Below are 27751 nucleotides of genomic sequence, written 5' to 3'. Positions count from 1 at the left end.
TTACAACAATTAACTTTTTGTCCTGAGTACTAAGTGTTATGTTTGGGGCAAATACAACACATTACTGAGTACCACTCTCCATATTTGCAAGCATAGTGGTGGCTGCATCATATTATGGAAATGCTTATAATCTCCTGTCAGGACTGTGGAGGTTTTCAGGATTAAAAAGAAACGCAATGGAAAATCCTGGATGAAAACCTGGTTACGTCTGCTTTCCACCAGACACTGGGAGATGAATTCACCTTTCAGTAGGACAATAACCTAAAACGCAAGTCCAAATCGACAACGGAGTTGCATACCAAGAAGACAGTGAATGTTTCTAAGTGGCTGAGTTACAGTTTTGACTTAACCAATTTGACAGAGCTTGAAGAATTTCGAAAAGAATAATGGATGTTGCACAATCCAGGTGTGGAAAGCTCTTAGACTTACAGCTGTAATCGCTGACGAAGGTGATTCCAGGGGCGGAAATCCCGGGGGGGACACGACCCCCCCATCCTGGGAAAAATATGATTTGTCCCCCCCAGTATATCACTGAAACATAACTATGTAATTTAAATAATATGAATAATACGCAATGAAAGCAATTGTGCTGATTATAGACACTTAATAGCTCGTTTTTAAGTTTCAAAAGATTGCGACCCCCCCCACCCTTTGCCTCACAATGGTTTGATCCACTGCCAGTTCCTTAGCTTGCGAGGTAACGTAGAGGTCGTATCTACTGTCTGAAAGGCACTCAATGCACGTAACTGACGTGAGGTTAATCCAGTCAATCGCGCACACACACTAGCTAAATATGCAGAGCTAGCGCGCAAATATTAACTATTAAGCTAGCTAGTACCTATTCCATTTATGTGGCGTCGTCAAAGATGGAATCTTTGCTATCGTCAATTTATTCCAAGCTCAGCATGCATGTAAGATAGTGCTTCAAAGTCCCTGTGATAAGGTTAGCGATAAACTGAACAGAGCTACACTCTCTTCTACCATTGTTTTAAATATATTTAATGGTCTCGTTGCAAAAGCTAAATTGTCGCAAGGGAACTTTTATTTATATATTTTATTTCACCTTTATTTAACCCGGGTAGCAAAGATTATAGCAAACACCACTGAATTGGTGCTCGCTAGCTTTGCAAATTCAGCTATTGTTAGAAGCCAGCCAATATGAAACAAACGATTAAAATTACAAAAGGTTGCAGCATATGTTGTGTAAATGGTGAACTCATACAGCTGTCAACTCTTGTCACTGCAATCCGTTTCACATTTGCTAGCTACCTTTTAGATCGAAGCCCATATAGAATGATAGAAGATAAGATGATAGAAGCCCATCTCCTACTGTAAATAACCTACACACTGTGTGTGTGTAGCCAACCAGGTAGAAAAATGGCAGAAAAAATACGGACATCAGAGTATTTTTCAGTACACCAAAACGCAAAGTAAGAACCCTAGTAGCCTAATATCTCAAAGACTAGTTGATAAAATGTTCATAAGAAAGAAATTAAATTCTAATGGAAATGTTTCACAATGATGTCATTAGGCAGAGCAGGCAACAGATGGCACACAGACAGCAGAGTTGGGGACAGATATGCAGGGACAGACTGGCAGAGACAGGGAGTCTCAGGTAAGTTTGTTGAGTCTTTGTTTGGCAACATTATGAAAGGTTCTCAATTTTTTTTACTTGTAAAATAGGAACATAATTGGAAAATGCCATGGATACCCCCACTCTCAACTTAAACTGGTGACTGAACTAAGATTTGTTAAAGGCAATGGTATTGCTGTTGTGATTAGATGTGTAGTTTTGGGTACCGGTAGTTAGGAGTACGGCAAACACCTTATTTCTTTGGTTCCTCAATATACATTTACCATATTAAACGTAGGCTATGTGTTACAGCACTACTTTTGGTGTCCCCCTCAGGAATTGCTCTTGAGAAAATGTAATGTAATTGTCCCCTCCAAAGTTGATATCAGATTTTCGCCCCTGGGTGATTCTAACATGTATTGACTCAGGGGGTTGGACACTCATCTAATCATGATATATGTAGTGTTTCATTTTTCATGAATTATTTACAAACGTTAGAATTTTTCTTCCACTTTGACAGAGTATTTTGTGTAGATTGTTGACAAAACATCACAATTAAATCAATTTTACTACCACTTTGTAACAACAAAATGTGGAATAAGTCAAGTATGAATACTTTTGGAAGGCAATGTAGACACCATTGACTTGCATTAGATTTGTGCCACAAATGATAAAAAGTTAGCATTTGAAGCCGTGCTTACTAAGGAAACCAATTGAATTTTGTAATTTGTGTGAACTATCCCTTTAACATCGAGGGGAGGGGTGATTCCGCAAATGTTTTTTTACCTAATAGCAGGAACAGCACCTGGTAACATCGGGATGTAGGATGGGACATAAACTTCAATGACTAATTTCTCTGAACAGGAAAAAAGAAAAACATCACGCAATTCTTTGGGGATACATTACACAGGATGAAGAAGCAATACTTTAGAACTGAAGCTCCATACTACTTGTCAGACACAGAGAACTGATACTATATACTTGTTGTTGACCTGGGATTGGCGTGGGGGGATCCGTTGGGGGCTTTTGACCATTCCTATGGATTCCTCATGTCTTTCTTATTGTTAGAAAAAACGTTTGGTCCAAATCGGATGTTAGACACTATATTTATTGAATATTCTATGAATCCTATAAAATGGCCAATTTAGATGCAATCAATTACCTTCGTTTTTCAGAGATCAAATTATATTTCAATAAAATAATGCTGCAGGAATGCTAATCTTATATGTTTCTAACAACAGAAACGATTCCAGAACAATCTGAGATTGTGGGTGTCGAAATCCTATTTTTTGTGCTTTTTAGAGGTGGAACGACGCAAGACACAATTTAAGGATTATTGTAATGAGGAGGGTATACAACACTGAGATCCCCATTGCCCCTAGACCTAGCCTATCCATATTGAACCTCCAGGGGTATAGCTAAACTATACTGAACAAAAATATAAACGCAACATGCAACAATTTCAATTATCATACTGAGTTACAGTTCATATGAGGAAATCAGTCATTTTATATAAATTCATTAGGCCCTAATCTATGGATTTCACATGACTGGGAATACAGATATGCATCTGTTGGTCACAGATACCTTTAAAAAAATGGGCCTCACAATGGGATCTTGTCGCAGTATTTTTGTTCATTCAAATTGCCATCAATAAAATGCAATTGTGTTCATTGTCTGTAGCTTATGTCTGCCCATACCATAACCCCACCGCCACCATGGGGCACTCTGCTCACCACGTTGACATCAGCAAACCGCTCCCCAACACAACGCCATACACACGGTCTGCGGTTGTGAGGCCGGTTGGACATATTGCCAAATTCTCTCAAATTACGTTGGAGGCGGCTTATGGTAGAGAAATGAACATTCAATTAACTGGCAACATCTCTGGTGGACATTCCTGCAGTCAGCATGCCAATTGCACACTCCCTCAAAACTTGAGACATCTGTGACATTGTGTTGTGTGACAAAGCTGCATATTTTAGAGGGCCTTTTATTGTCCCCAGTACAAGGTGCACCTGTGTAATGATCATGCTGCCAGGTGGATGGATTATATTGGAAAAGGAGAAATGCTCACTAACGGGTGGAAACAAATTTGTGCACAACATTTTTGAGAATTACGTTTTTTGTGCATATGGAAACATTTCGGAGATCTTTTATTTCAACTCATGAAACATGGTACCAACACTACATGTTGCGTTTATATTTTTGTTCAGTGTAGTTTGTACTAGAGGTCGATCTGCTGGTATAATGTAAGCATGGTAAACTTATTTTCAACCAACCATTACCTGGCAATACTTCATTCTTGATTTGGAAGGCACCGATGTCTTATAAACATTTGTTTCTAGTTCCAGGTGGAACTCCAAAAAAACAATATTAAATAAAATATTAAATCAACTTTTTGCACTGTGTGAGGAGGTTCCTCGCCATCTTAGCTGCAAGACATCTTGCATTTCCCAAAATCTTTGCTGGAACTAGTCGTTTCTAAGCAACACGGTCACGTGTGGGAGAAGATGACAGCTAGTCACACAGTGTGACCCAAACAACACAAACAAGATCTACACACATGCAGGAGGCATTTCTCAGTCAGTACAAAAAGTGAATTTAGTATATTTCCTTGTTATCGGAATTCCCCCTGCAACTGCAAAAAGACGTTTATAAGATACTTCCTTATTGAGAAATAAGGAAGTATCTTCAAGTAAAGGTGAACATTTTCCCCCTATCCATAACCCATCCTAAGCTAAAACCCTGTACATAGTAGGCCTACGGGGATCTAACTCACTTTTTCACTCCTAATGCAGCCTAGATAATAGGCTACAATTTATTTAATAATTTTGTTTAAAAATGTGATTCATTTTAGCTCTAACCCCAACAATTTGTTCCATAGTGATTTCTTTCAGGTCAGCCCCATAGATTCTCAGCAGGTCTGCAGATAACATTAACACAGTTCAGTGAACTGGGACTATTTCAACCACCATCACTCACTGAGCTAGGACTTGGCAGATGCATCCCAACCAATAATTTATATAAACACCAGATGACTAATTGGGGGCACCGTGTTGAAGCTGTTGTGCCTCCATCTTGGCGTGCCTCCATCTTGGCACTCCCCCAATATTCTAAAACATATTTTGGAAGCTACAGAAAGGAATGTATTGATGTCTACATTCGTTTTGCCACATTTATTATATTACAGACACCTTAATGCATACTTTGAAATTATATTATGTGAGCATAGCAAAAAAGAAATGAAAAAATATGAAATATATTACTAATGTGATATATTCTGATGTATTATTGTCTCTACCTTTTTACCCTTCGTGGTTGTCTGTGCCTAACAATGTTTGTACCATGTTAATGCTTCTACCATGTTGTGCTGCTGCCATGTTGTGTTGCTACCATTCTGTGTTGACATGTGTTGCTGCCATGTTGTGTTGTCTTAGGTCTCTCTTTATGTAGTGTTGTGGTGTGTCTCTTGTCATGATGTGTGTTTTGTCCTACATTTTCATTTTTAATCCCATCCCCTGTCCCCGCAGGAGGCCTTTTGCCTCTTGGTAGGCTGTCATTGTAAATAAGAATTTGTTCTTAATTGACTTGCCTAGTTAAATAAAGGTTCAATAAAAAATGTACTGTCCCCACTACAACGCAAATACATAAATACATGTAATTATGACCTTGAAACATTTAATTGAAATACTGTAGAATTCCATTCATTCCTGTGAATGACTGCTCATATTGGGGAGTGCCAATATGGCTAACCGGTGGCTTCAACGCTCTCAATGGCCAATACATAGCATCAGCATCCAGGGTTGGGATGTATATAACCCTGAAACGCTATGTATTGGCCGTTGATAGGCTTTGAAACCACAGGTCGGCAATATTGCCTCTCCCCAGGAAGGAATTAATGGAATTCTACAGTATTTCAATTTAATGTTTCAGTGGGGACAGTAACATCATATGTGGTCAGACCTTGCATCCATAGCTCTGTCTATGAATTTCAGAATGATTAGATTTCTCCAGCCGCATCCCTCAGCTTTTTACTTAAACAGTGGCAGGGAGGCAATTTGTTCTTGTTTCAACTGCTGATTGGCCCTTTAAGGATTTTGTTTTTTTAAATCTTCATTTTTATTTTTATATTTAGCTCACATATAATGTAAACGTATGCATTAAGGTGTCTGTAATAAAATGAACGTGTGAAACGAATGTAGACATTAATAAATGCATTTCTATAGCTTCCAAAATATATATATTTTTACAATGGAGGTGTACCAAGATGGCTGCGGGTAGCTTCAAAACAGTCATCCAGGGTTTATACACATTGGTTGCAACACGTCCAAGCCTTTTCACACGGCGTAAAACGTCACTTAACAGTTAGATCCCCTCCCACTCTACCATCTTCTACTTCCATTCGGTTTGGCCAACTAAGAAACCGGGATAACCGACGCCTATTCCCGGCAAACATCTGTCATATTGCTCTGAGCAAGCGGAAAAGTAAAATTACTGGTTGTGTTATATGCGGGCCCTCATCCCAACGAAAAGTAAGTCTTTCAGAAGGGAGTAAGTGCTACAAGGGGAAGTATTACATTTCCCTCGAAAATGCAGAGAATCTGTGGAGATCGAGAGGCCGGATAACACTATTCAAAGCAGACTGCAGCCCATTTTCATCAACATATTGGATTCTCTCAGGTGGCGTCTTCGGTATTAGAGCACAAGTGATTATTCTACAGGGGACGTACAGAACTCTTCAATATTCCAGAGGCGGTAGGAGTTTCCACCTTTTCACACCGCGGTGAACAGGCCTACCTGTGTGAAAGATCAGAAGGTAAATTGCCCACCGTTATATTTAACTAGATGTGATACAGGTTTTGTTTCAGTTTTGCGATTGACCTTTCAAAACGGGCCATGTCCTCACTTCGCCTTGTTGGTAGTTAAAGATTCACTCAACCTTGGATAGCTAGTGGTCACGGAAGATGTCTATATTCACCCATCCTCAAGCGGAGCAAAGCGGATGTAGGCTAAATGAATAAGTGAAATCAGATATGTGGTCCAACTCGATCGGCTTGGGTTGCATTTTTATATATGAACGTTATCACAAACTATTCAGGATGACGACAGGAACTCCTATCAACTCGAGTTTGCCCGAATAGGTGTAGGTTCCTCTTGTCTGATCTCGCGGTGAAGACGTTTTAGGAATACGGCAATACATGGAGGTCATGGTTTGAAACAACCATGAACAATCGCACAATAGCACCGGCTGGAAACAACAAGTCGTCAAAAACGAACGTTTTGGATGTCCTTCGTTTGAGCTTACATGGTTTCGGAAGTAAATAGCCTACTGATGATGATAACGTAACAAGTTCCACACCCCAGAGAAAGTTTACGGAAATCTTGTTGAGATGGATGTGATTGTGAGGCGTTCCACCCAAACCACTAATTCCTATGATTTACCGTGTTAAATAATATGTGAAAACAATATTTTTTGGTGAACAAATGTGTAATTTTGTCTTTATAACAAGCCGTAACAGTGCGTGGGTAAAATCACTGTCATACAGAACACGCTTTTATTTTTTGTTGTCCTAGGCTACCTGTTTAAACTGCTTGCTCGCTAGCCTAACTTCAAATCCAACTCAAATTTGATTTGTCACATGCCCGAATACAACAGGAAGAAGGCCAGCATCCCGGAGTCGCCTCTTCACTGTTGAAGTTGAGACTGGTGTTTTGCTGGTATTATTTAATGAAGCTGCCTGTTGAGAACTTGTGAGGCGTCTGTTTCTCAAACTAGACACTCTAATGTACTTGTCCTCTTGCTCAGTTGTGCACCAGGGCCTCCTACTCCTCTTTCTATTCTGGTTAGAGCCAGTTTGCGCTGTTCTGTGAAGGGAGTAGTACACAGCGTTGTACGAGATCTTCAGTTTCTTGGCAATTTCTCACATGGAATAGTCTTAATTTCTCAGAACAAGAATAGACTGAGTTTCAGAAGAAAGTGCTTTGTTTCTGGCCATTTTGAGCCTGTAATCGAACCCACAAATGCTGATGCTCCAGATTCTCAACTAGTCTAAAGAAGGGCAGTTTTATTACTTCTTTAAATCAGAACAACAGTTTTCAGCTGTGCTAACATAATTGCAAAAGGGGTTTCTAATGATCAATTAGCCTTTTAAAATGATACATTTGGATTAGCTAACGTAACATGTCATTCGAACACAGGAGTGATGGTTGCTGATAATGGGCCTCTGTACGTCTATGTAGATTTTTCATAAAACATCTGCTGTTTCCAGCTACAATAGTCATTTACAACATTAACAATATGTCTACACTGTATTTCTGATCAATTTGATGGACAATTTCTTGCTTTTGTTTCAAAAACAAGGACATTTCTAAGTGACCTCCACACTTTTTAGAAGTAGTGTATGTCCCCATTACAAAACCTATTTCTTTCACGTACTTGCTGTGCTGTTTCGTTGTTCATTTGTTCAGTCATTTCATTCTCAACCAGGACTACATCAGTGAAGTTTCAGCCCTGTCCGTCCGTGACCTCTTTTGTCGTGGGTCCTCTTCTTCGGTGCGCACTGTCACGATGTCTGTTTATCTTGTCCAGCTGTGTCTAACATTTCACGTAAACCCAGTTTCTTGTCTGCATCAAAGTAGCGGTCCCCAACACAGTAAAGAAGCTCAGAGAGAATGCCACCTAATTGCTTGTTCACAGCCTCTAGTAGAGTACTTTTGCAAGTCTTAACTCCACGGTTTGCAGTTTTGTTGAGCAGGCGTTTCAATGCCATGACACGTCTGCTGCAGAAGCAGTTGATGAGCTTATTTCTCGAGTCAGTTGTGTTCATGTTTTCAAGCACAAATTTTTGTTCCATCATGTAAAAAGTGCTGTTCCATCTGGTGGAAACGTCTTGCCTTTTCGTCTTCACTCCAAGCTGCACCTGTACTGCTTGCAGGCGGCTGTATGCTAGCTGTGAGTGTTTAAACTGACCCACTATCTTCCTACCTGTTGCCACCATGTCAGATATGCTGCGTTGGGCCAAAACGCCTTCGTTCACAGCCAGTTGCAGCGTGTGTGCCATGGATGGCAAACTGGCGATTCCGGATTCTTCCAAAGCCTTTGTCATGTTACGTGCATTATCACGTAGCACAGTGTACTTTGTTCTTGAGGATTTTCCAAGTTTCAAACATTTTCTCAAATGCCATTGAAATGGCAGCAGCGGTATGAGAACCAGCACATTCTTGAGCATGCAATATGGCTTTCCTCAGTACGAAATCCTCGTCGACCAACTGTGCTGTCAGACTCAGCATGCTCATGGGACTGATGTCGCTGATCCAAATGTCAGTCGTGAAGCTAATAGCAGCGACGCCCATATCAAGTAGCTTGTGGATATGCGCGAAACACTAAAACTAACTCCGGTAGGGCAACATCTGAAAAATAGCACCTACTTGGTAGTGTGTACCGGGGCTCGACCAGTCAGCGAAAGCCAACATCATCCACAACAGAGAACGGTTGATTGTCAAGGGCAATGAATTCCATTATCTTGGCGTTAATGGATTTTGTCTTTTGAGTTGTCTCGCTTAAATTTTCTATCTCTTTCAAATGACTGCTCGACTTGAACTTGTTTAGTTGTTGGAAGTGTGCGCTTAGTTTTTTTTCTGCTTTTGTTCTAAGTAGTCGCTGAACGTCTGGGGGTGATGCACTTTCAAATGAGTAATTAGGTTTGTGGTATTGAAAGATATCACTTTCTCCCCTCGGGAAATAATAGCAGCACAAATGTTGCATAAGGCCTTTTATCTTCCTTTGAAACGTCAAAATAGATCCACACTGCAGACATTGTGGGCTAGGTTAGGAATGCTGTGTTACACGTGTAGCGCAGTATTTGTGTGGCGTCATTACTTCATCTACGTACGTTATATAGGTATGCACATCAGCTTTGACATCGGTTTTGCACGTCGACGTTCAGCTGATTCTGATATTCTCACCGATATTCGTGCATCCCTAGGTATGTATGCAATGTCACTGTGGGGACAACGTCATCGATACACAGCCAGTGACTGATGTAGTGTACTCCTAACTAGAGGTTGACCGATTTTACATTTTTATTTTAAATTAAAAAAAATAATAATAAAAAATAAAAATTTTTTTAATAAAAATCTTAAAATAAAAAAATAAAAAATTATAAATACAAAACAATACATATATTTTTTAATTAGGGCCGATTTCAAGTTTTCATAACAATCGGTAATCGGCATTTTTGGATGCCGATTACATTGCAATCCACAAGGAGACTGCGTGGCAGGCTGACCACCTGTGCAGCAAGGAGCGGAGGTAAGTTGCTAGCTAGCATTAAACTTATAAAAAAACAATCAATCTTCACAATCACTAGTTAACTACACATGTTTGATATTACTAGTTTAACTAGCGTGTCCTGCGTTGCATATAATCAATGCGGTGCCTGTTAATTTATCATTGAATCACAGCCTACTTCAACTTAGCCAAACGGGTGATGATTTAAGAAAAGGGCATTCGTGAAAAATTGCACAATTGTTGCACCAATGTACCTAACCATAAACATCAATGCCTTTCTTAAAATCAAAACACAAGTATATATTTTTTTAAACCTGCATATTTAGTTAAAATAAATGCATGTTAGCAGGCAATATTAACTTGGGGATATTGTGTCACTTCTGAGATTAGGCTGGCAATACTATAGTGCCTATAAGAATATCCAATAGTCAAAGGTATATGAAATACAAATGGTATAGAGATAAATAGTCCTATAATAACTACAACCTAAAACTTCTTAACTGGGAATATTGAAGACTCATGTTAAAAGGAACCACCAGCTTTCATATGTTCTCATGTTCTGAGCAAGGCACTTAAACGTTAGATTTCTTACATGGCACATATTTCACTTCTCCAACACTGTGTTTTTGCATTATTTAAACCAAATTGTACATGTTTCATTATTTATTTGAGACTAAATTGATTTTATTTTTGTATTAAGTTAAGTGTTCATTCAGTATTGTCATTGTTACAAATGTGTATATTGAGTATGTCACTGGTTTATTTTTTATTTTAACTTTTAACTAGGCAAGTCAGTTAAGAACAAATTCTCTAAGAGCAAATTCTTATTTACAATGACAGCCTACCAAAAGGAAAATGACCTCCTGCGGGGACAGGGTCTGGGATTAAAAATACATGAAATAAAAATATAGGACAAAACACACATCACGACGAAAGACCTAAGATGACGACAGCAGCATGGTAGCAGCACAACATGGCAGCAGCACAAAACATGGTACAAACATTATTGGGCACAGACAACAGCACAGAGGGCAAGAAGGTAGAGACAACAATACATCACGCAAAGCAGCCACAACTGTCAGTAAGAGTGTCCATGATTGAGTCTTTAATGAAGAGATTGAGATAACTGTCCAGTTTGAGTGTTTGTTGCAGCTCGATCCAGTCTCTAGCTGCAGCGAACTGAAAAGAGGAGCGACCCAGGGATGTGTGTGTTTTGGGGACCTTTAATAGAATGTGACTGGCAGAAAGGGTGTTGTGTGTGTGTGTGGAGAATGAGGGCTGCAGTAGATATCTCAGATAGGGGGGAGTGAGGCCTAAGAGGGTTTTATAAATAAGCATCAACCAGTGGGTCTTGCTACGGGTATACAGAGATGACCAGTTTACAGAGGAGTATAGAGTGCAGTGATGTGTCCTATAAGGAGCAGTGGTGGCAAATCTGATGGCCTAATGGTAAAGAACATCTAGCCGCTCGAGAGCACCCTTACCTGCCGATCTATAAATTATGTCTCCGTAAACTGCATGGGTAGGATGGTCATTTGAATCAGGGTTAGTTTGGCAGCTGGGGTGAAAGAGGAGCGATTTACTTTAGAGGAAAGCAAGTCTAGATTTAACTTTAGCCTGCAGCTTTGATATGTGCTGAGAGAAGAACAGTGTACCGTCTAGCCATACTCCCAAGTAGTTGTATGAGGGTACTACCTCAAGCTCTAAACCCTCAGAGGAAGTAATAACACCTGTGGGAGGAGGGGCATTCTTCTTACCAAACCACAACCATGTTCTGAACACCTCCAAAACAAAAGGTAAATGGCAGAGAAAGCTTGTTGGACACTATGAAAGCTTTGTTGTAGAGCATTTAACACAACATCTGAGGGGCCAGCTGAGTATAAGACTGTATTATCTGCATATAAATGGATGAGAGAGCTTCCTACTGCCTGAGCTATGTTGACATAAATTGATAAGTGCGTGGGGCCTAGGATCGAGCCTAAGGTACACCCTTAGTGACAGGAGGTGGCTGAGACAGCAGATGTTCTGACTTTATACACTGCACTCTGAGAGAGGTAGTTAACAAACCAGGCCAAAGACTCCTCAGAGACACCAATACTCTTTAGCCGGCCCACAAGAATGGAATGGTCTACCGTATCAAAAGCTTTGGCCAAGTCAATAAAAATAGCAGCACAACATTGCTTAGAATCAAGGGCAATGCTGACATCATTGAGGACCTTTAAGGTTGCAGTGACACATCCATAACCTGAGCGGAAGCCAGATTGCCTACCAGAGAGAATACTATAGACATAGCAAGGAGGCATGGCTGAGTCAAATAGGAATCCTGACTTAATGAAGTGGGGATTTAAAAAGCTCAGCCATGTGCTTCTTGTCAATAACAACCACATCAACTTTAAGGGACATGGGCAGCTGTGAGGAGGAGGGTTTATTCTCCAGGTCTTTAACCGTTTTCTAGAACTTCTTGGGGTTAGACCCACAGAGAGAGAACTGCTCCTTAAAGTAACTAACTTTGACCTTCTGTATAGCCTGAGTGCACTTATTTCCCTGAATGAGAGCCAGTCAGCCTGAGAATGTGTGTGCCGAGCTTTTCGCCAAATGCAATTCTTGAGGTGGTGTAACTCTGCAAGATCACAGTCGAACTGCTGTAATTTTTGCTTGGAATCAGGAGGATAGAATTATGGTCAGATTTGCCAAATAGAGGGCGAGGGAGAGCTTTGTATACGTCTCTGGGTGTGGAGTAAAGCTGGTCTAGAGTATTTTTTTTCTTCTCTCCCCTCTGGTTGCACCTGTGACATGCTGGTAGAAATGAAAGAAAACAGATTTAAGTTTCCTTGCATTACAGTCCCCGGCCACTAGGAGCCCCACCTGGATGAGCATTTTCTTGTTTGCTTATGGCCTTATACACCTCGTTTAGTGCGGTCTTAGTGTCAGCATCGGTTTGTGGTGGTAAATAGACAGCTACGAAAAATATAGATGAAAGCTCTCTTGGTAAATAGTGTGGTCTACAGCCTATCATGAGATGCTCTACCTCAGGCGAGCAAAACCTCGGGACTTCCTTAATATTTGATTTTGTGCACCAGCTGTTATTGACAAATAGACCGCTACCCCATGTCTTACTGGAGGCAGCTGTTCTATCTTGCCGATGCACAGAAAACCCAGCCAGCTGTATGCTATCCATGTCGTCGTTCAGGCACGACTCGTGAAACACAAGATATTCGTTTTTTTAATAATGTCCCATTGGTAGGATAGTCTTGATCAAAGTTCATCCAGTTTGTGATTTGCACATTGGCTACTAAGACTGATGGTAGATGCGGATTACCCACTCGCCGTCGAATCCTTACAAGGCACCCTGACTTATGTCCCCGATATCTCTGTCTCTTCTTCATGATGGAGATTTGGGCCTTGTCCGGTGTCTGAAGTAAATCCTCTGCGTCTGACTCGTCAAATAAAACATCTTTGTTCAGTACGAGGTGAGTAATCGCTGTCCTGATATCCAGAAGCTATTTGCCGTCATAAGAGACGGTGGCGGAAACATTATATACAAAATAAGTTACAGCAACGCGAAAAAAACACAATAGCCCAATTGGTTAGGAGCCTGTAAAACGGCAGCCATCTCCTCCGGCGTTATCTAATATTCCTTTCATGGGCAACGTTAGCTAGTTAACATTAGCCTTTTACATTTAGCTACATATTGAACTTCCATCCTCTCAGGCCAGGGGCACAACAATGTATGAATTAATGGTTGCATCAGAATCGGCGTTATAATCGTGGGCCACTACGGAGAATTAACTATAACCACAAGTCAAAGTCCGTATCTCCATCCATGGCTAATTTAGGAAAGAGACCATTTTAGCTAGCTGGCTAGCTAGCCACCGGAGAACAACAGCACAGCAGGATGCAACAATTCAAGTTTTTCTGTCTGACGTATGCTCTTAATGTCGTTTGATAGAAGTGACAGCAAATCAAAGCTGGCTTCCCTTGACACTTTTTAAAAAACATTTTCTGCACTAGGACCATTCCCAGTTGAGCTCGCTCAGTTTAGCTCAACGTTGATTGGCAAACATTTTTATACTTTTTTTTTGTCAAGCTCGGCGGCTTCCCTTCCCTTCAAAACAGGTGGCAACAATGTCATACTTGTTTGGACCAGACAGCATCAGATAGATGGCTTACACATAGAGGGGCGCTGTTTCGCTCGCTCGGATGCTTTGTCCTGTGAGATACTTTTAGCCTCGTACGAATTTAAGGAAAATTATGAAACACAGAGAGACGAAAGATAAATAAATTAAATGTTTCATACATTTTTGGGGGAAGCCTGGCTTCCCTTGGCATCCATGAATACACACCACTGTGTAATATCGGTGCATCACTACTTTAAACACAAGCATGAAGATGCCCAAATGCAGGAACCAATGGGAAGCTCGAAGTGGGTCTGTGGGAACGCCCCGAATTGCGGGCCGCAAAGAGGGGTGCTGGTCACAGTGACTGGTTTGTTTGGAGTATCTCTAGTGTAGCTGGCACTGATGCTTCCCTGTGCGAATACTCTTTAACCCTTTTGTACCGAGAACTGTCATCATAAGTGAAAAATACAAAGGTGTCTCAGTAAATTGAGAATCGGGCCTTCTTGTTCACATGCCGTCTAACAAAACTAGCATCAACAGGTGACTAAAGAAAACGCATTCAAAACCTGCCAGTAATGAGTAGCAGTGATGTCATAGTGGCTCTGAGAGCCTTTCACAGCAGATCTCATTGCCTGTGTTGTAATTAAGCCTACACCGCATGTTGCCCACTCAACTAGTATCAATGGCTGCATCTATGCCACAAGAGCTGCTCTGCACTGTCAAAGCTTGTATTCATCTGGGGAATGTCAGGAAGTCCTGCAGTAGGTGTTTGAAGCATCTATATATTCTTCTTTGTGTTCGAAGTTCTTACACACCAGGCCATCGCATTGTTGGATATGTTGATGCTCATGTTTTCATGGCTATGTAAATATGGATGCACACCAAGATCAACATGACATAATAATCACATCACAAATAATCACATACAAATTATGGATGCAAATAGTAGTCCTCTTTGACCTATTGTCTAATGATATTTAACCACTGCAATTTAAAGTAGCACTATGTCATTTTTTTTCGCCAACCCGGCCAAGTTCACATAGAGGTGAAATCATTCTACTTGAAAGAACAGATCTACAGCTTCTTAGACTTGCTATGTGAGCTACTTCTATAGTTCCAGTTCTTAAGTTTTGTTTTTGTGTCTTTTACTTTCTGTTTTGTACATCAGCTTCAAACAGCTGAAACGACAATATTTTTGGTTATAGAAAATATATTTCAGTGGTTTAGATGATGCAATAATTATCTACACTATACTACCTTATTTTGTCACAAACTTAAATGAGGCGAAGTATTCGAATTTTAGCAAGCAGGAAATGGCAGAGCGATTTCTGCATAGTGCAACTTCAAATTCACAAACGCAACAATACATTACCTACAAATATTTACGGCAGCGTTTCTTTCATTGAATCATTTTTGACATTTTCATTTTGGTATTGGATCTACCAAAGAAATGTCCTGTCAGACTGTGCAAGGCTTTGGCCTTCACCCCTTTGTCTGAATGTCTCTTACATGTTTCTCTCTCTTTTCCTTTTCTTTTTTCTCAGAATGTTGACCTGGCTCAGGGAGCTCAGTGACTGGGTCTGGCAGGACCGGCTGTGGTTCCCTGCGGGCCTGGGTTGGGCCGACCTCAAGGACCGGGATGGCCTAGTCTTCGCTAAAGGAAGTGATCTCTGGGTCATCTTCCCCATCGCAGTATGCTTCCTGATTATCCGACAGATATTTGAGAGGTCAGCACTCCAGGCCCAAGACGATATGTGCGTCCCGAAATGTCACCCTATTCCCTACATAGTGCACTACTTTTGACCACAATCCTATTGGCCCTGGTCAGAAGTAGAGCACTATATAGCGAATAGGGTGACATTGAGGACAAAACCCCTCTTCACATTGCAGTGGTCTCGCTATGTTTCATTAGCTTGCTGTTGTTGTTTTTTTTACCTGTATTGCTCAAATCTCATTTGCTTGTTCATCTAGCCTTGTTGACTTGTGTTCACTGCAACAACAACAACCAGAACTGATTTACAGTCCCTAACCACAATTTCCTCACCTCCTTTGCCTCCTCTATGACTATCCAGGACCGTGGCCGTTAAACTCGCCTCTTTACTTAGAGTGAAGGAGAAACCTCGCGTCAGAGCTGCTTCCAACACCACGCTGGAATTTTATTTCTGCAATGCATCGAAGTTCCCCTCACAGGTAATTGCACAGCATAGCTATAATGCTACATAACGTTGTTTTAACGTCAACTCCTTCCTAATCCTCCACGTAGGAAACTACCATACAAATCCAAGTGACCACTCAGTTCAATAGTTCACACAACTCCTAAGTCAAATCCCTGCACGATTGCTACATTTCAATCAACCATTATTAAAAATCGCAACATATTTCACAGTAAAACGATACAATTAAAGATACATTAGCACTAAATTGCCCTATAACCCCCGTCTCTCTCTGTCAGAGTTCAGTGGAGGAGTTAACTAAACAGTCAGGTTGCTCGGTGCGGCAGGTCCAGAGGTGGTTCCGGCGACGGAGGAACCAGGAACTGCCCAGCCAGATCAAGAAGTTCCGGGAAGCCAGGTACCCACAGCAGCCAAGTGGAAACCCACAATACTTATTTTTGTGCTTTTACAATCCGAGATGTAGGATACACACATTTCTGTATTGAATATGGTTGAAATAAATTGTCTTAGCAAAGAAAGTACAGTACTGCGAACTGAAATGAACAGTAGCAGAGCAGTTAGCAACAGCAAATAGGAACAGATGAACATGGTTGAATGGAACTTGCGCTTGCCTGCATGTAATTAATGAATGTCAAAAACAACCCTTTTATTTCTGACGTGGGCTTATTTTCTACTGTGTAACAATGTTAGGTGTCGTGTGCCTCCTGTAAAAGATTCTTGTATCTGCCTGTTACTTTCTTATTCACCTGATCAAAATACAACCACCTATAGTTTACAGGTGGTTGTAGCTTATGCTTTACTTTGTCTTGAAGGAGCCCTCGTTTGTATTGTGTCTCCGTTGTGTGTGTGTGTATATATGTGACATTGTTGTAAGCTGTGTGAAATTGTGTTCTGTTCATATGGGGATTCTGAGGTTGCTGTTCGTTCTCTTACAGTTGGAGATTTACCTTTTACCTTCTTGCTTTCATTGCTGGCCTGGGTGCCCTAATTGATGTGAGTACCATGATTTACTGTTGGTATACATTTTCTCTAGCAATGCTTTGCCTCTGTTTTTATACCTTTTGCTCTGGCGTGTGCCATTTTGTGCTTGTGATTTTGGTTTGAGACTGAAATCCTCACTATGTGAATCTCTCCCCAGAAACCATGGTTCTACGACATGGAGGAGATGTGGAACGGCTTCCCCACACTGGTATGTACACTGTAAGACTGTTGTTCTCTAAATCATAGTTAGTTTTAAATGTTTAGTTGGTCTAAAATCTTTACAAAGTTAGTGTCGGACACATTTTGGGACAATCCCAGTACACGACTACAGCTTGGCATTTCTCGACACCTTTTTATAAATGTCACAAATGTATGCATGCACTACTTTAAGTTGCTTTGGATAGAAGCATCTGCTAAATAGAATATATATTTTTTTTTAATCGAATGTTTGTTCTTCCCTCTTACAGCCACTGCTGCCTTCTCAGTACTGGTACTACATGATTGAGCTGGGATTCTACATTTCGCTGCTCTTCAGTGTGGCAACGGATGTCAAGCGTAAAGTAAGTGGAGCCTAATTCAGAAACATTGACAATTTAACATGCGTACCATTTATAATGGCAACAGGATAAGACCTTATCTTTGTGAGGAGGGCAGAGAGAGATAAGCGACAGCGCTAACCACATCTCGGCAGATGTCAGTTTGGGTATCACAACCCAGTTATATGACTTTTGGTTCACCACTAAAATTATTGTCGTTTCAGTTGCAAGCAATTTCTCCTCTTCCCTGTTGTGTGCATGTCTCAGGCAGGGAGGGGTGTTAATGTGTCTAGGACAGGGTTTCCCAAACTCTGTGCACGTTTTGTTTTTTTGCCCTAGCACTACACAGCTGATTCAAATAATCAACTAGTCATTAAGCTTTGAATCATCTATGTAGTGTTAGGGCAAAAATCAAAACCTATTTGGGTCCCGAGGACCGAGTTTGGGAAACGCTGGTCTCGGGCATCTGTGGGTTGTGGTGGTTAATTTTTTTTACCAAATGAGGAGAAACAAACTTCACACACCAGTCAGAGTTATACTTAAACTACATGTTTAATAATAAGAGCTTTGCAATAGCACTGACTTTCAATGATGCACCATTTCTAATGAACCATTGAAAGTGACAACACAAAAGTACAAAGATCTTTTATAGCCAAGATACACCCCTCTCAACCTACATGACGAACAACAGATACATAGAATGGTCACAAGGTTAAGATTTGTATGAAAGATATCTATAATACATAGCAGACAGCATCTGCTATGTCAACAGTTTTCATTGTATAGACCAGTGTCTGGCCCTCCTACTCCAAACTGGAACCGTCTCTTCCTGGTACAGTATAGAACAGAAACAGCTGGCATATATCAATTGTCAACTCTAGATACTCCCATCTCAAGTAAATCCCCTTCTTGACCCCTCTCCTGGACAAGCTCACTGAGGGGAGTGAGTCTCGGTCATACACTATCCCAGATAAGTGCAACATCAGAGAGGACATACAATGGTTTCATACACTGCCATACACCTCCCCCCCCAATGCCAAAGGAGGGAGTGACTTGCGCACAGACATTGTGGAGACAAGTAATTGGTTCCCCATTAATCACGCCATCCCTTCACATGGTTTAAGAATAGGTAAAGACACATTCACATATGAAGACAATGTTTCATCCTGTCCTCTTCCCTTTCTGATATTCTGCATAGCACCAGAGACATGTAAAAGACGAGCCTGACTTCTCCCCTCTCTGGGCCCCAGGTGACTGAGCCCCAGCTGAGGGAAGAAGTGCAACTGCCAACACCAGAGTCCAAAGGGATACATTCTAATAACAAGTATATCACATAAGCATATTATGCAGATAAGACATCTTAATTATCTGTTACCCAACTAATTCTGATTCATCCGCCACAGGGTTAATGTGTGACCGGCACATTGTGGAAAGGTATCACAGTGGAGACTGACTGACCATGTTCTCCAGCCGTATTTATTTTACAGCTGGTGAGCCCAAATGGAAAGTGGCAACTCTTCACACAGTCAGCAGACAAGACTGAAATTTGTCGGTTGATTTGACAGATACAAGAAAATAATAGGGCTGATCCAAAACAATGGTATTAGAGACTTGGTTGGCAGAACTTTTGTGTCGTTACGTTAGCTGTAATTGCTGTGGAACTCCAAATTGGGCTTGTTAGTTTTTTGCTCGCCTCAAGCTTATGGCTAGGGTGACACTTTAGTTCAGTTGTAAGTAGGGAAGTACACATGGATACATGCACGCATTAGCTATGTTTCCATTAAGTTGTCCAGGGATTTCTTTGTCGACATTTTAAAAAGGTTTCATAGAAAATACATTCTACAATTGCCTGCTACGGTGCGTTTCCATTGAACCGTCTCTTTTGTCAATAAAAACAGCTGGATGTAATGTCGTCACACCCCCCAAATAATTAGTTGAATAAAAATGAAGTGTTTGAAGTGTTTCCATGATCAATTTAGGCAAATTGCACATTAATAAATTGGCGACAGGCTGTATGCCTTCCCACCTATCCGTTTCATGTCTCAGGTAGCCCGCAAAAGCCAGCATTGCTAGAATGCAATTTGCCATATTCAAATAATTCTCATGTGCCAACACGGTCCGTGCCATGGTGAAACTTGCACTCCTTTTAGAGCTGAAATAATTGGCTGGTGAAACGTGCTTCCAACCAACTAGAAAAACAAGGCGAAGCAATACAGGCGTTCTTGAAAGTCAAGACAATCCTTGTCCTGACTTGAGTGTTGTAGTTGGAATTTTTGTTGTTGTTGATAACAATAGGCATTTAGAATTAAATGTGGAGTGGAGCTTTATAGATATGTGATGTCACTTGCCCTGCGTAGGCCTACCTTAAGTTATTCGGCAATCATCATTTATTTGAAAAACATTTGTCACAAAGAATCCACCCGTTGAATGAACAAACATTTTGTCGACCTTTAGAACATTTCTCCTATATATGGCGTTTCCATTATACATGTCGCAACGTTTTTTTTTTTGCGACCAGTTTTTATCGAATAAACCTGGGTCAATGAACCTGCCTACTGTCACTCATTTGTGAGTACTGGATGAATCGGTATGCACACACTGTTACGCCGTCATTAATCAATAAGTGGGGGAACCAGGCGTCTAAAAGTAGCTTAGAGGTGTCCCTACAGATATTTGAAGCTATGAACATTTTGCTGATATTCAGCGGTGTTAAAGCTCTAATTTTAAAATAACTGTAGTTCAGAACAACGCATCCAAAATACACTTGATAATCAAGTTGCGAGTGAGGAATGTCATGACCCTGATGCCAAATCCATCAGAACTAGAACACATTTCAGCAAGATTTTAAAGTGAACAACTACCCCCTCCTCCGTTATGACTGAAGCTGATGTTCAGTGCACAAAGTAAACACAACATTTGCATAACTGACAAACTCCCCCTTTCTCTCTTCCAGGATTTTAAGGAGCAGATTGTTCACCATGTGGCCACTATTCTGCTGATCAGTTTTTCATGGTTGGTCAACTACATCCGTGCCGGGACTTTGATCATGCTGGTGCACGATTCCTCAGACTACCTACTGGAGGTACAGCCCCCCCCCCCCCCCCCCATACCCAATCTTATTACTCCTACAATACAATGTCACCATTACAAACCTAAAGAAACTATATCCATTCCGTAATAAGTATAGAGGAATGTTATTATTATGTGGACAGTCAAGGCCATTACAATTGTATTATAGTCATAAATGGTGCTTAAATCATTACTACTCTCGCAGAACTGGTCATAGTGTTGAGCCTGCCATCCAGAGGAGAATATAGGAAACGGCAACTGAGTAGTTCATTTTTTTTTTCTCCCTTTCTGTTGTTCCTTTTAGTCAGCAAAGATGTTCAACTATGCAGAATGGAGAAAGACCTGCAACTACATCTTCATTCTGTTTGCAGCCGTGTTCATCCTTACACGCCTTGTCATACTCCCTTTCTGGTAAGACGCTCGGATCTTGCATGACACTTCTCTGCATCCTAGGGGAGGGTTTCCCGGACACATATTAAGCCTAATCCTGGACTAAAAAGCATTTTCAACTGAGCTTTTCCATTGAGCTTGCTTTTTAGTCCAGTAGTAGGCTGAATCTGTGTCTGGGAAACTGCCTCCATATGTCTAAAGCTCCCAGAACTTAGTGTAAAGTATTTTTTTCTGGCATTTTTCAATTATCAATTGTACAGGAGGCAATGCATTCTAGGGATTTACTTAAGTCTTTGCCAAAATGCGTTTGACTGCTAATGTAGATCTGTATTGACTGGATCTGTCTTTTTCCCCCCAGGATCATACATACTACGTGGGTGTACCCATTGACCATCTATCCCCCTTTCTTTGGGTTCTACTTCTTCAACGGGCTGTTGTTTGTGCTGCAGTGTCTGCACATCTTCTGGGCTGGCCTTATCCTGCGCATGGCCATCAAGTTCCTGCCTGGAAACGTACGTATTCACAAACCTAAACACTCACTAAACCATAAATCTCAACTAAATATTGTAATGAATAATGTGGAAATTGAGCAAGTTGAGGTGACTAACTGCTTGGAGTAACCCTGGATTGTAAACTGTCATGGTCAAAACATGTTGATGCAGTAGTAGCTAAGATGGGGAGAAGTCTATCTATAATAAACCGATGCTCTGCCTTCTTAACAACACTATCAACTTGGGCCTGTAGGACGTGCCTTGTTTTGTCGGACCTTGAGTACTGTTCAGTCATGTGGTAAGGTGCCACAAAAAAGGACAGGATAATTGCTATTAGCTCAGAACAGCACGGCTGGCCCTTGGATGTACACAGAGAGCTAATATTAATAATATGCATGTCAATCTCTCCTGGCTGAAAGTGGAGGAGAGATTGACTTCATCACTACTTTTATTTATGAGAGGTATTGACATGTTGAATGCACCGAGCTGTCTGTCTAAACTACTGGCACACATCTCAGACACCCATGCATACCCCACAAGACATGCCACAAGAGGTCTCTTCACAGTCCCCAAGTCCTATGGGAGGCACACAGTACTACATAGAGCCATGACTACATGGAAGTCTATTCCAATTCAAGTAACTGAGGCAAGCAGTAAAATTAGATTTAAAAAAACACCTTATAGAACAGCGGGGACTGTGAAGCAACACAAACATTGGCACAGACACACGATAACATACACACTATACATACACATGGATTTAGTACTGTAGATATGTGGTAGTGGTGGAGTAGGGGCCTGACGGCACACAGTGTGTTGTGAAATCTGTGAATGTATTGTAATGTTTTTAAAATTGTATAAACTGCCTGAATTTTGCTGGACCCCAGGAAGAGTAGCTGCTGCTTTGGCAGCAGCTAATGGGGATCCATAATAAATACAAATAGGGTGGTTTCCTGGACACAGATGGAGCCTAGTCCAGAGCCCTATGCTACGTGCGTTGTTTGAGGAGTTAGCTTGGTAACTTTGGTAAATTCTGAGTTTGACTCGGGATAACTGGTACCAGATACATTTCTATGGAAACAAATCCTTCAGAACGAACCTACTCCCGGGCAGGCTAACTCTCAGAAAGATTGCATCATCATCCCCTATATTTGAGGACGACTGATTTTAAATATTTTATTAGTCAATGTTTTTATTGTTAGTTAAAATACCTATATATTTTTTTATCACATTACACATTTAGAAATGACTGAATCCATTTGAAACTTCACGCACAGTTAAACTTGTGTAAGACTTAAAGCTGCAATATGTAGCTTTTTGGGTGACCCGACCAAATTCACATAGTAATGTGTGTGTTAGATCTGCCATTCTCATTGAAAGCAAGTCTAAGAAGCGGTAGATCTGTTCTATGTTCGCTATTTCGGTGCATCCCGTTCTTCATTTTTTGTATTTTTTTTTTCTTCGTCTTTTACTCCATTTCTAGTCGAATGCCAAACTCTTCATTGAGACAATGCTGACACATCAATCCATTGGCGAGTCCGTGCAACATTTTCCTTTGTGCTGAAACCAAAATGAAATAAGATGGATCTTGCAAATTCAGCAGGCTATGGTGTGAAATAGGCTTGTTGAAGTGCCGTCTTTATTTTACTACTTATCGTTAATGCCGTCTTTGGTGTGCTTATCAATGCACGAGCACCTTTTTGTTCCACTCCTATCCAGGGCCGCCCGAAAACAAGCTGCGAGGCGGCATTTGCCACAAAACTTTACAATCAGATGTGGCAGCACCACATCACTTGATTTCGTTTAAAATATCAATGCAACTCGTGCACAATTTCTCTGTCCTTCACATCGGAGTGCTGCTGCAGGCTCTTTGCGTGTTTTGACCAATCAGATTCACAGAAATCGCAAGTTGCGCGGACCAGGCACGATGCTCAAGGCGCGTTCTACACTTCGGTATTTATTTAGCAAGCGCGATAACGCATCACTCCCAACAAACACAAGTAAAAACTCTTACGTAAATGTCTTGCGAGTGTCTCTAAAGTGTGACCAAATATTTTGCTGTGCGACCACAAGTTTTAATTTGGGACCACTGTGCGACAAGGAAAAAAAATCTCCCAGATATTTATTGTTATAAGGCTTCGCTTAGTACTGTTGTTTCTAAGTGCCCTAGAGAAACAAGCGTGTGCAGATTCAATAGTCGTGGCCGCACCATTACTATCAGAAAAAATCCGATTGCTTCTAGCACAGCTAGGTCAAAAGATCTGAATCATATTACCAGTGCAACATTGACTACTGAGGGTGCTGATGAGGGCCCACTTGCTGGTCTTCTGTATGCTGCGTGTTCGGCTACAAACGGGATATTTCTAGAACGACTGCAGCATGCAATTATGATATGAGGAGGTGGTGATGATGGGGTGGTATAATACACAAGTGGTAAATTGCGTTTTGTTCTAAAGAAAGGACAACGCTTTTTGCTAATGCACTTCACAACAAAAATGACTCTACTAGATGTATCTGCTTGGCTAGGGAATTAGCCTACTAGTTTGTCAGCCAGGTATTTTTGAATACAACTTTATACATAACACACATTACCTGTCGTTCTTGGTGAAGCCGTCTGTGTCATCAGGGCAGTAACTCGGGTCGCTATCAGAGGCCTCATGATGGCGTGTCCTTATTAGGTAATTAAACCATTGCTAGACATGTTATGATACCCACCTTTGCGCCGTAGTTCCTGGCATCCGTTCATGACCAGGGGATCAGCCTAGCACCTTATCTAACAGAAAATCAGGGTCAACGATTGTCATCATCCCTCAACTATAAACATAGCTTGAGAAATAACGTAATCTTGTTTGGAATATTCAGGCCGGTGACGCCGACTATGCAACCAACTGTGACATGTTTTGCTATGGTCCTGGGTTGGTTTGAGTTTGTTGCTGATAGTTAGTACACTGTTGTAGTCAGACATGTTAGCTAGTAACATCATAGCTGCATCCAATATTTATTCATGCCCTAGACATGGGTTGCACCTCGCCTCGGAGGCTAATGTGAATGTTTTGTCTAAATTACACATTTTATAGTGGCATGGAAATATGATGACATTGCTAAAGTATGCAAATAATTAGTAGGAAACATCTTTGCCTTATGATGTCGTTATTTTTACTTTAGCGATGCCATTGTTGCCATTACTGTTACAAGCTAATGTTAGCAGAAGTGTTACTGCATCTAAGGTCAACCTGGCGACATCAAAATCATGATAAAAGGATTTTCTACTCATTATTTGCCACCTTTTGAAATGTTATCGTGTTTCCAAGCCAAATCCAAGTTGTATTGAGGTATGCTAGCTAGCTAACTAGTTGCTAGCTAGCTAAAGTCAGCTATGCTAGCGATCGAGATAATGATTATAAAAATATGCATAACCAGCAGTCTATGGTCTATTTACTGGTGTACTCACCACCATTGGGGACCCACCTATTCCGCATGATCGGGTCCTTCGGCAGGGCATGCAAACCATAGTTGTTGGCTGTGCATCCTGCTGGAAGTATACATTGCATGGTCAATCTGTAAAGGTCTTTTCAGTTTCATGGCCTTGATCCTTTGAATGCGTTGGGGGCGTTGAAACCACGGTGTCCCATTCAATGAAGGGAAGCAAAGTGGGCTTTGGGGCGATTTGCACGTAGAGCTTAGCATAAGAGAGTATGATTTGTTGACATAATTGTAATCCAAACCCAACCTTAATTTACTCGTTGTGACGCACTGTCTGTTTTGGACAACACTTTATGACCAAAATGATCCTATTTACACTTTGTTGTAGTAAATTTTGACACCAGATTAAATGTTTGACTCATATCGAAGCCATAGGCCGTTTTCAAAGGGTTTAGTTGTTTTTTAGGGGCAGTCACTCTTTAAAAAAAACACTTTATGGTGCTCCCAACTTTTTCATGTTGGGAGAACCAGTGTTATCAATGAAGATGTTTAATTTAGAGCCCTGGTAGCAGCCTATACATCTAAACATCAGCAATCTGGCATGCTGTATTGCATGGAAACAACAAGAAAATGATTCTGTCTGATCAACTGTAGGCTACTAACAACAGCATCTGCATAGTCTAGACTACTATGCGCCCTGTCCCTCTGGGCAGGTTAAAACGAAGCATTAACGTTGTGTATTTATAGGCCATTTGTTTGTGTGAATGGGATGACATTTGGTTCATATATTTATATAGGCTACCTACACTTTTTTTTAAATACAAAATGATTAACTGGAATTAATTAAACACAATAGCTGACAGACTGAGTACATTTTTTAAATTAGGACTACACTATCCACATCTGCATAAAGCAAGCTCAGCCCTGTGAGTTTTTAAAAAAAAAATTCCAATTATGTTGCATTCTCTATCTGTGTATAGGACCCCTCCCTAATCCTTCTTTAAAATACAGTATAATTATATGGAATAAGCACACGGTTGTGTATTTATTTGGGATCCCCAAGGCAGCAGTTACTATTCCTGGGGTCCAAACACATTATGACACTTACATCACACATAAAACAAAAGATAAACAGTACATCATATAATGTTTATTACAGCACGACATATCTACAATGTATAATACTACCATACAACAATATTACAATGTGCGTGTGTCTGTACCTCTGTCTGTCTCCACAGTCCCCGCTGTTCCCCTAGATGTATTTTTTATGTTTTTTACATCTGTTTCTGCTGCTTACATCAGCTACCTGATGTGGAATAGAATTCCATGTAGTACTGTGCGCTTCCTATAGTCTGTTCTGGAATTGGGGGTTGTGAAGAGACCTCTGGTGGCATGTCTTGTGGGGTATGCATGGGTGTCCAAGCTGTGTGCTAGTAGTTTAAACAAACATCTCGGTACATTCAGCTTGTCAACACTTCTTACAAAAACAAGTAGTGATGAAGTCCATCTCTCCTCCACTTTGAGCCATGAGAGATTGACATGCATATTATTAATGTTAGCTCTCCATGTACATTTAAGTGCCAGCCGTGCTGCCCTGTTCTGAGCCAATTGCAATTTTCCTAAATCCGTCTTTGTGGTACCTGAACACACGACTGAACAGTAGTCCATGTGCGACAGAACTAGGGCCTGTAGGACCTGCCTTGTTGATAGTGTTGTTAAGAAGGTAGAGCAGTTCTTTATTATGGACAGACTTCTCCCAGTCTTAGCTACTGTTGTATCAACATGTTTTGACCATGACAGTTAACAATCCAGGGTTACTCCAAGCAGTTAGTCACCTCAACTTGCTCGATTTCCACATTGTTAATTACAAGATTTAGTTGAGGTTTAGGGTTTAGTGAATGACTTGTCCCAAATACAGTGCTTTTTGTTTTTGAAATATTTAGGACTAACTTATTCCTTGCCATCCAATTTCATTTGTCACATGCGCCAAATACAACAGGTGTAGTAGACCTTACCGTGAAATGCTTACTTACAAGCCCTTAACCAACAATGCAGTTTAAGAAATAGAGTTAAGAAAATATTTACTAAATAAACTAAAGTAAAAAAAAAAAATTAAGTATACAATCAAAAGGTAACAAGAAAATGGCAACAATAACGATGCTATACACGGAGGGTATCGAGTAAATGTGTGGGGGTACAGGTTAGTCGAGGTCATTTGTAAAGTGACTATGCATAGATAATAAACAGCGAGTAGCAGCAGTGTTAAAAACAAAGGGGGGTCAATGTAAATTGTCCGGGTGGCCATTTTGATGAATTGTTCAGCAGTCTTATGGCTTGGGGGTAGAAGCTGTTCAGGAGCCTTTTGGTCCTAGACTTGGTACTCCGGTACCGCTTGCCGGACGGTAGCAGAGAGAACAGTCTATGGCTTGGGTGACTGGAGTCTTTGACAATTTTTTGGGGGCCTTCCTCTGACGCCGCCTGGTATAGAGGTTCTGGATGGCAGGAAGCTTGGCCCCAGTGATATACTGGGCCGTACGTACTACTTGCCGAGCACTTGCAATACCAAGCGGTGATGCAACCGGTGGTGCAGCTGTAGAACTTTTTGAGGATCTGGGGACCCATGCCAAATCTTTTCAGTCTGCTGAGGTGGAAAAGGTGTTGTCGTGCCCTCTTCACAACTGTCTTGGTGTGTTTGGACCG

At 41.0% G+C, this 27751-nt stretch overlaps 1 protein-coding gene across 2 annotated transcripts in view; it reads left to right on the top strand.

The window, feature by feature from the left end:
- Nucleotides 1–5950: 5950 nt before the first annotated feature.
- cers2a (ceramide synthase 2a) overlaps nucleotides 5951–27751 on the top strand; it is a 35224-nt gene continuing 13423 nt past the window's right edge. The window contains exons 1-10 of one of the 2 annotated variants that reach the window (XM_029735799.1): nucleotides 5951–6108; nucleotides 15529–15711; nucleotides 16057–16174; nucleotides 16437–16555; nucleotides 17094–17151; nucleotides 17297–17347; nucleotides 17607–17699; nucleotides 20629–20757; nucleotides 21049–21155; nucleotides 21493–21646. In XM_029735799.1, coding sequence (XP_029591659.1) covers nucleotides 15530–15711; nucleotides 16057–16174; nucleotides 16437–16555; nucleotides 17094–17151; nucleotides 17297–17347; nucleotides 17607–17699; nucleotides 20629–20757; nucleotides 21049–21155; nucleotides 21493–21646 — 1011 coding nt within the window. In that variant the 5' untranslated portion in view covers nucleotides 5951–6108; nucleotide 15529. Of the gene's footprint in view, nucleotides 6393–15528; nucleotides 15712–16056; nucleotides 16175–16436; nucleotides 16556–17093; nucleotides 17152–17296; nucleotides 17348–17606; nucleotides 17700–20628; nucleotides 20758–21048; nucleotides 21156–21492; nucleotides 21647–27751 lie in introns of both variants that reach the window. The other variant, XM_029735798.1, reaches the window with a different exon arrangement.

Source organism: Salmo trutta, chromosome 36, assembly GCF_901001165.1.
Source record: "Salmo trutta chromosome 36, fSalTru1.1, whole genome shotgun sequence".
In the NCBI taxonomy this organism is placed as follows: Eukaryota; Metazoa; Chordata; class Actinopteri; order Salmoniformes; family Salmonidae; genus Salmo; species Salmo trutta.
Note: the sequence above shows the minus strand (reverse complement) of the source record. Positions and strands in the feature narration are given on the sequence as shown.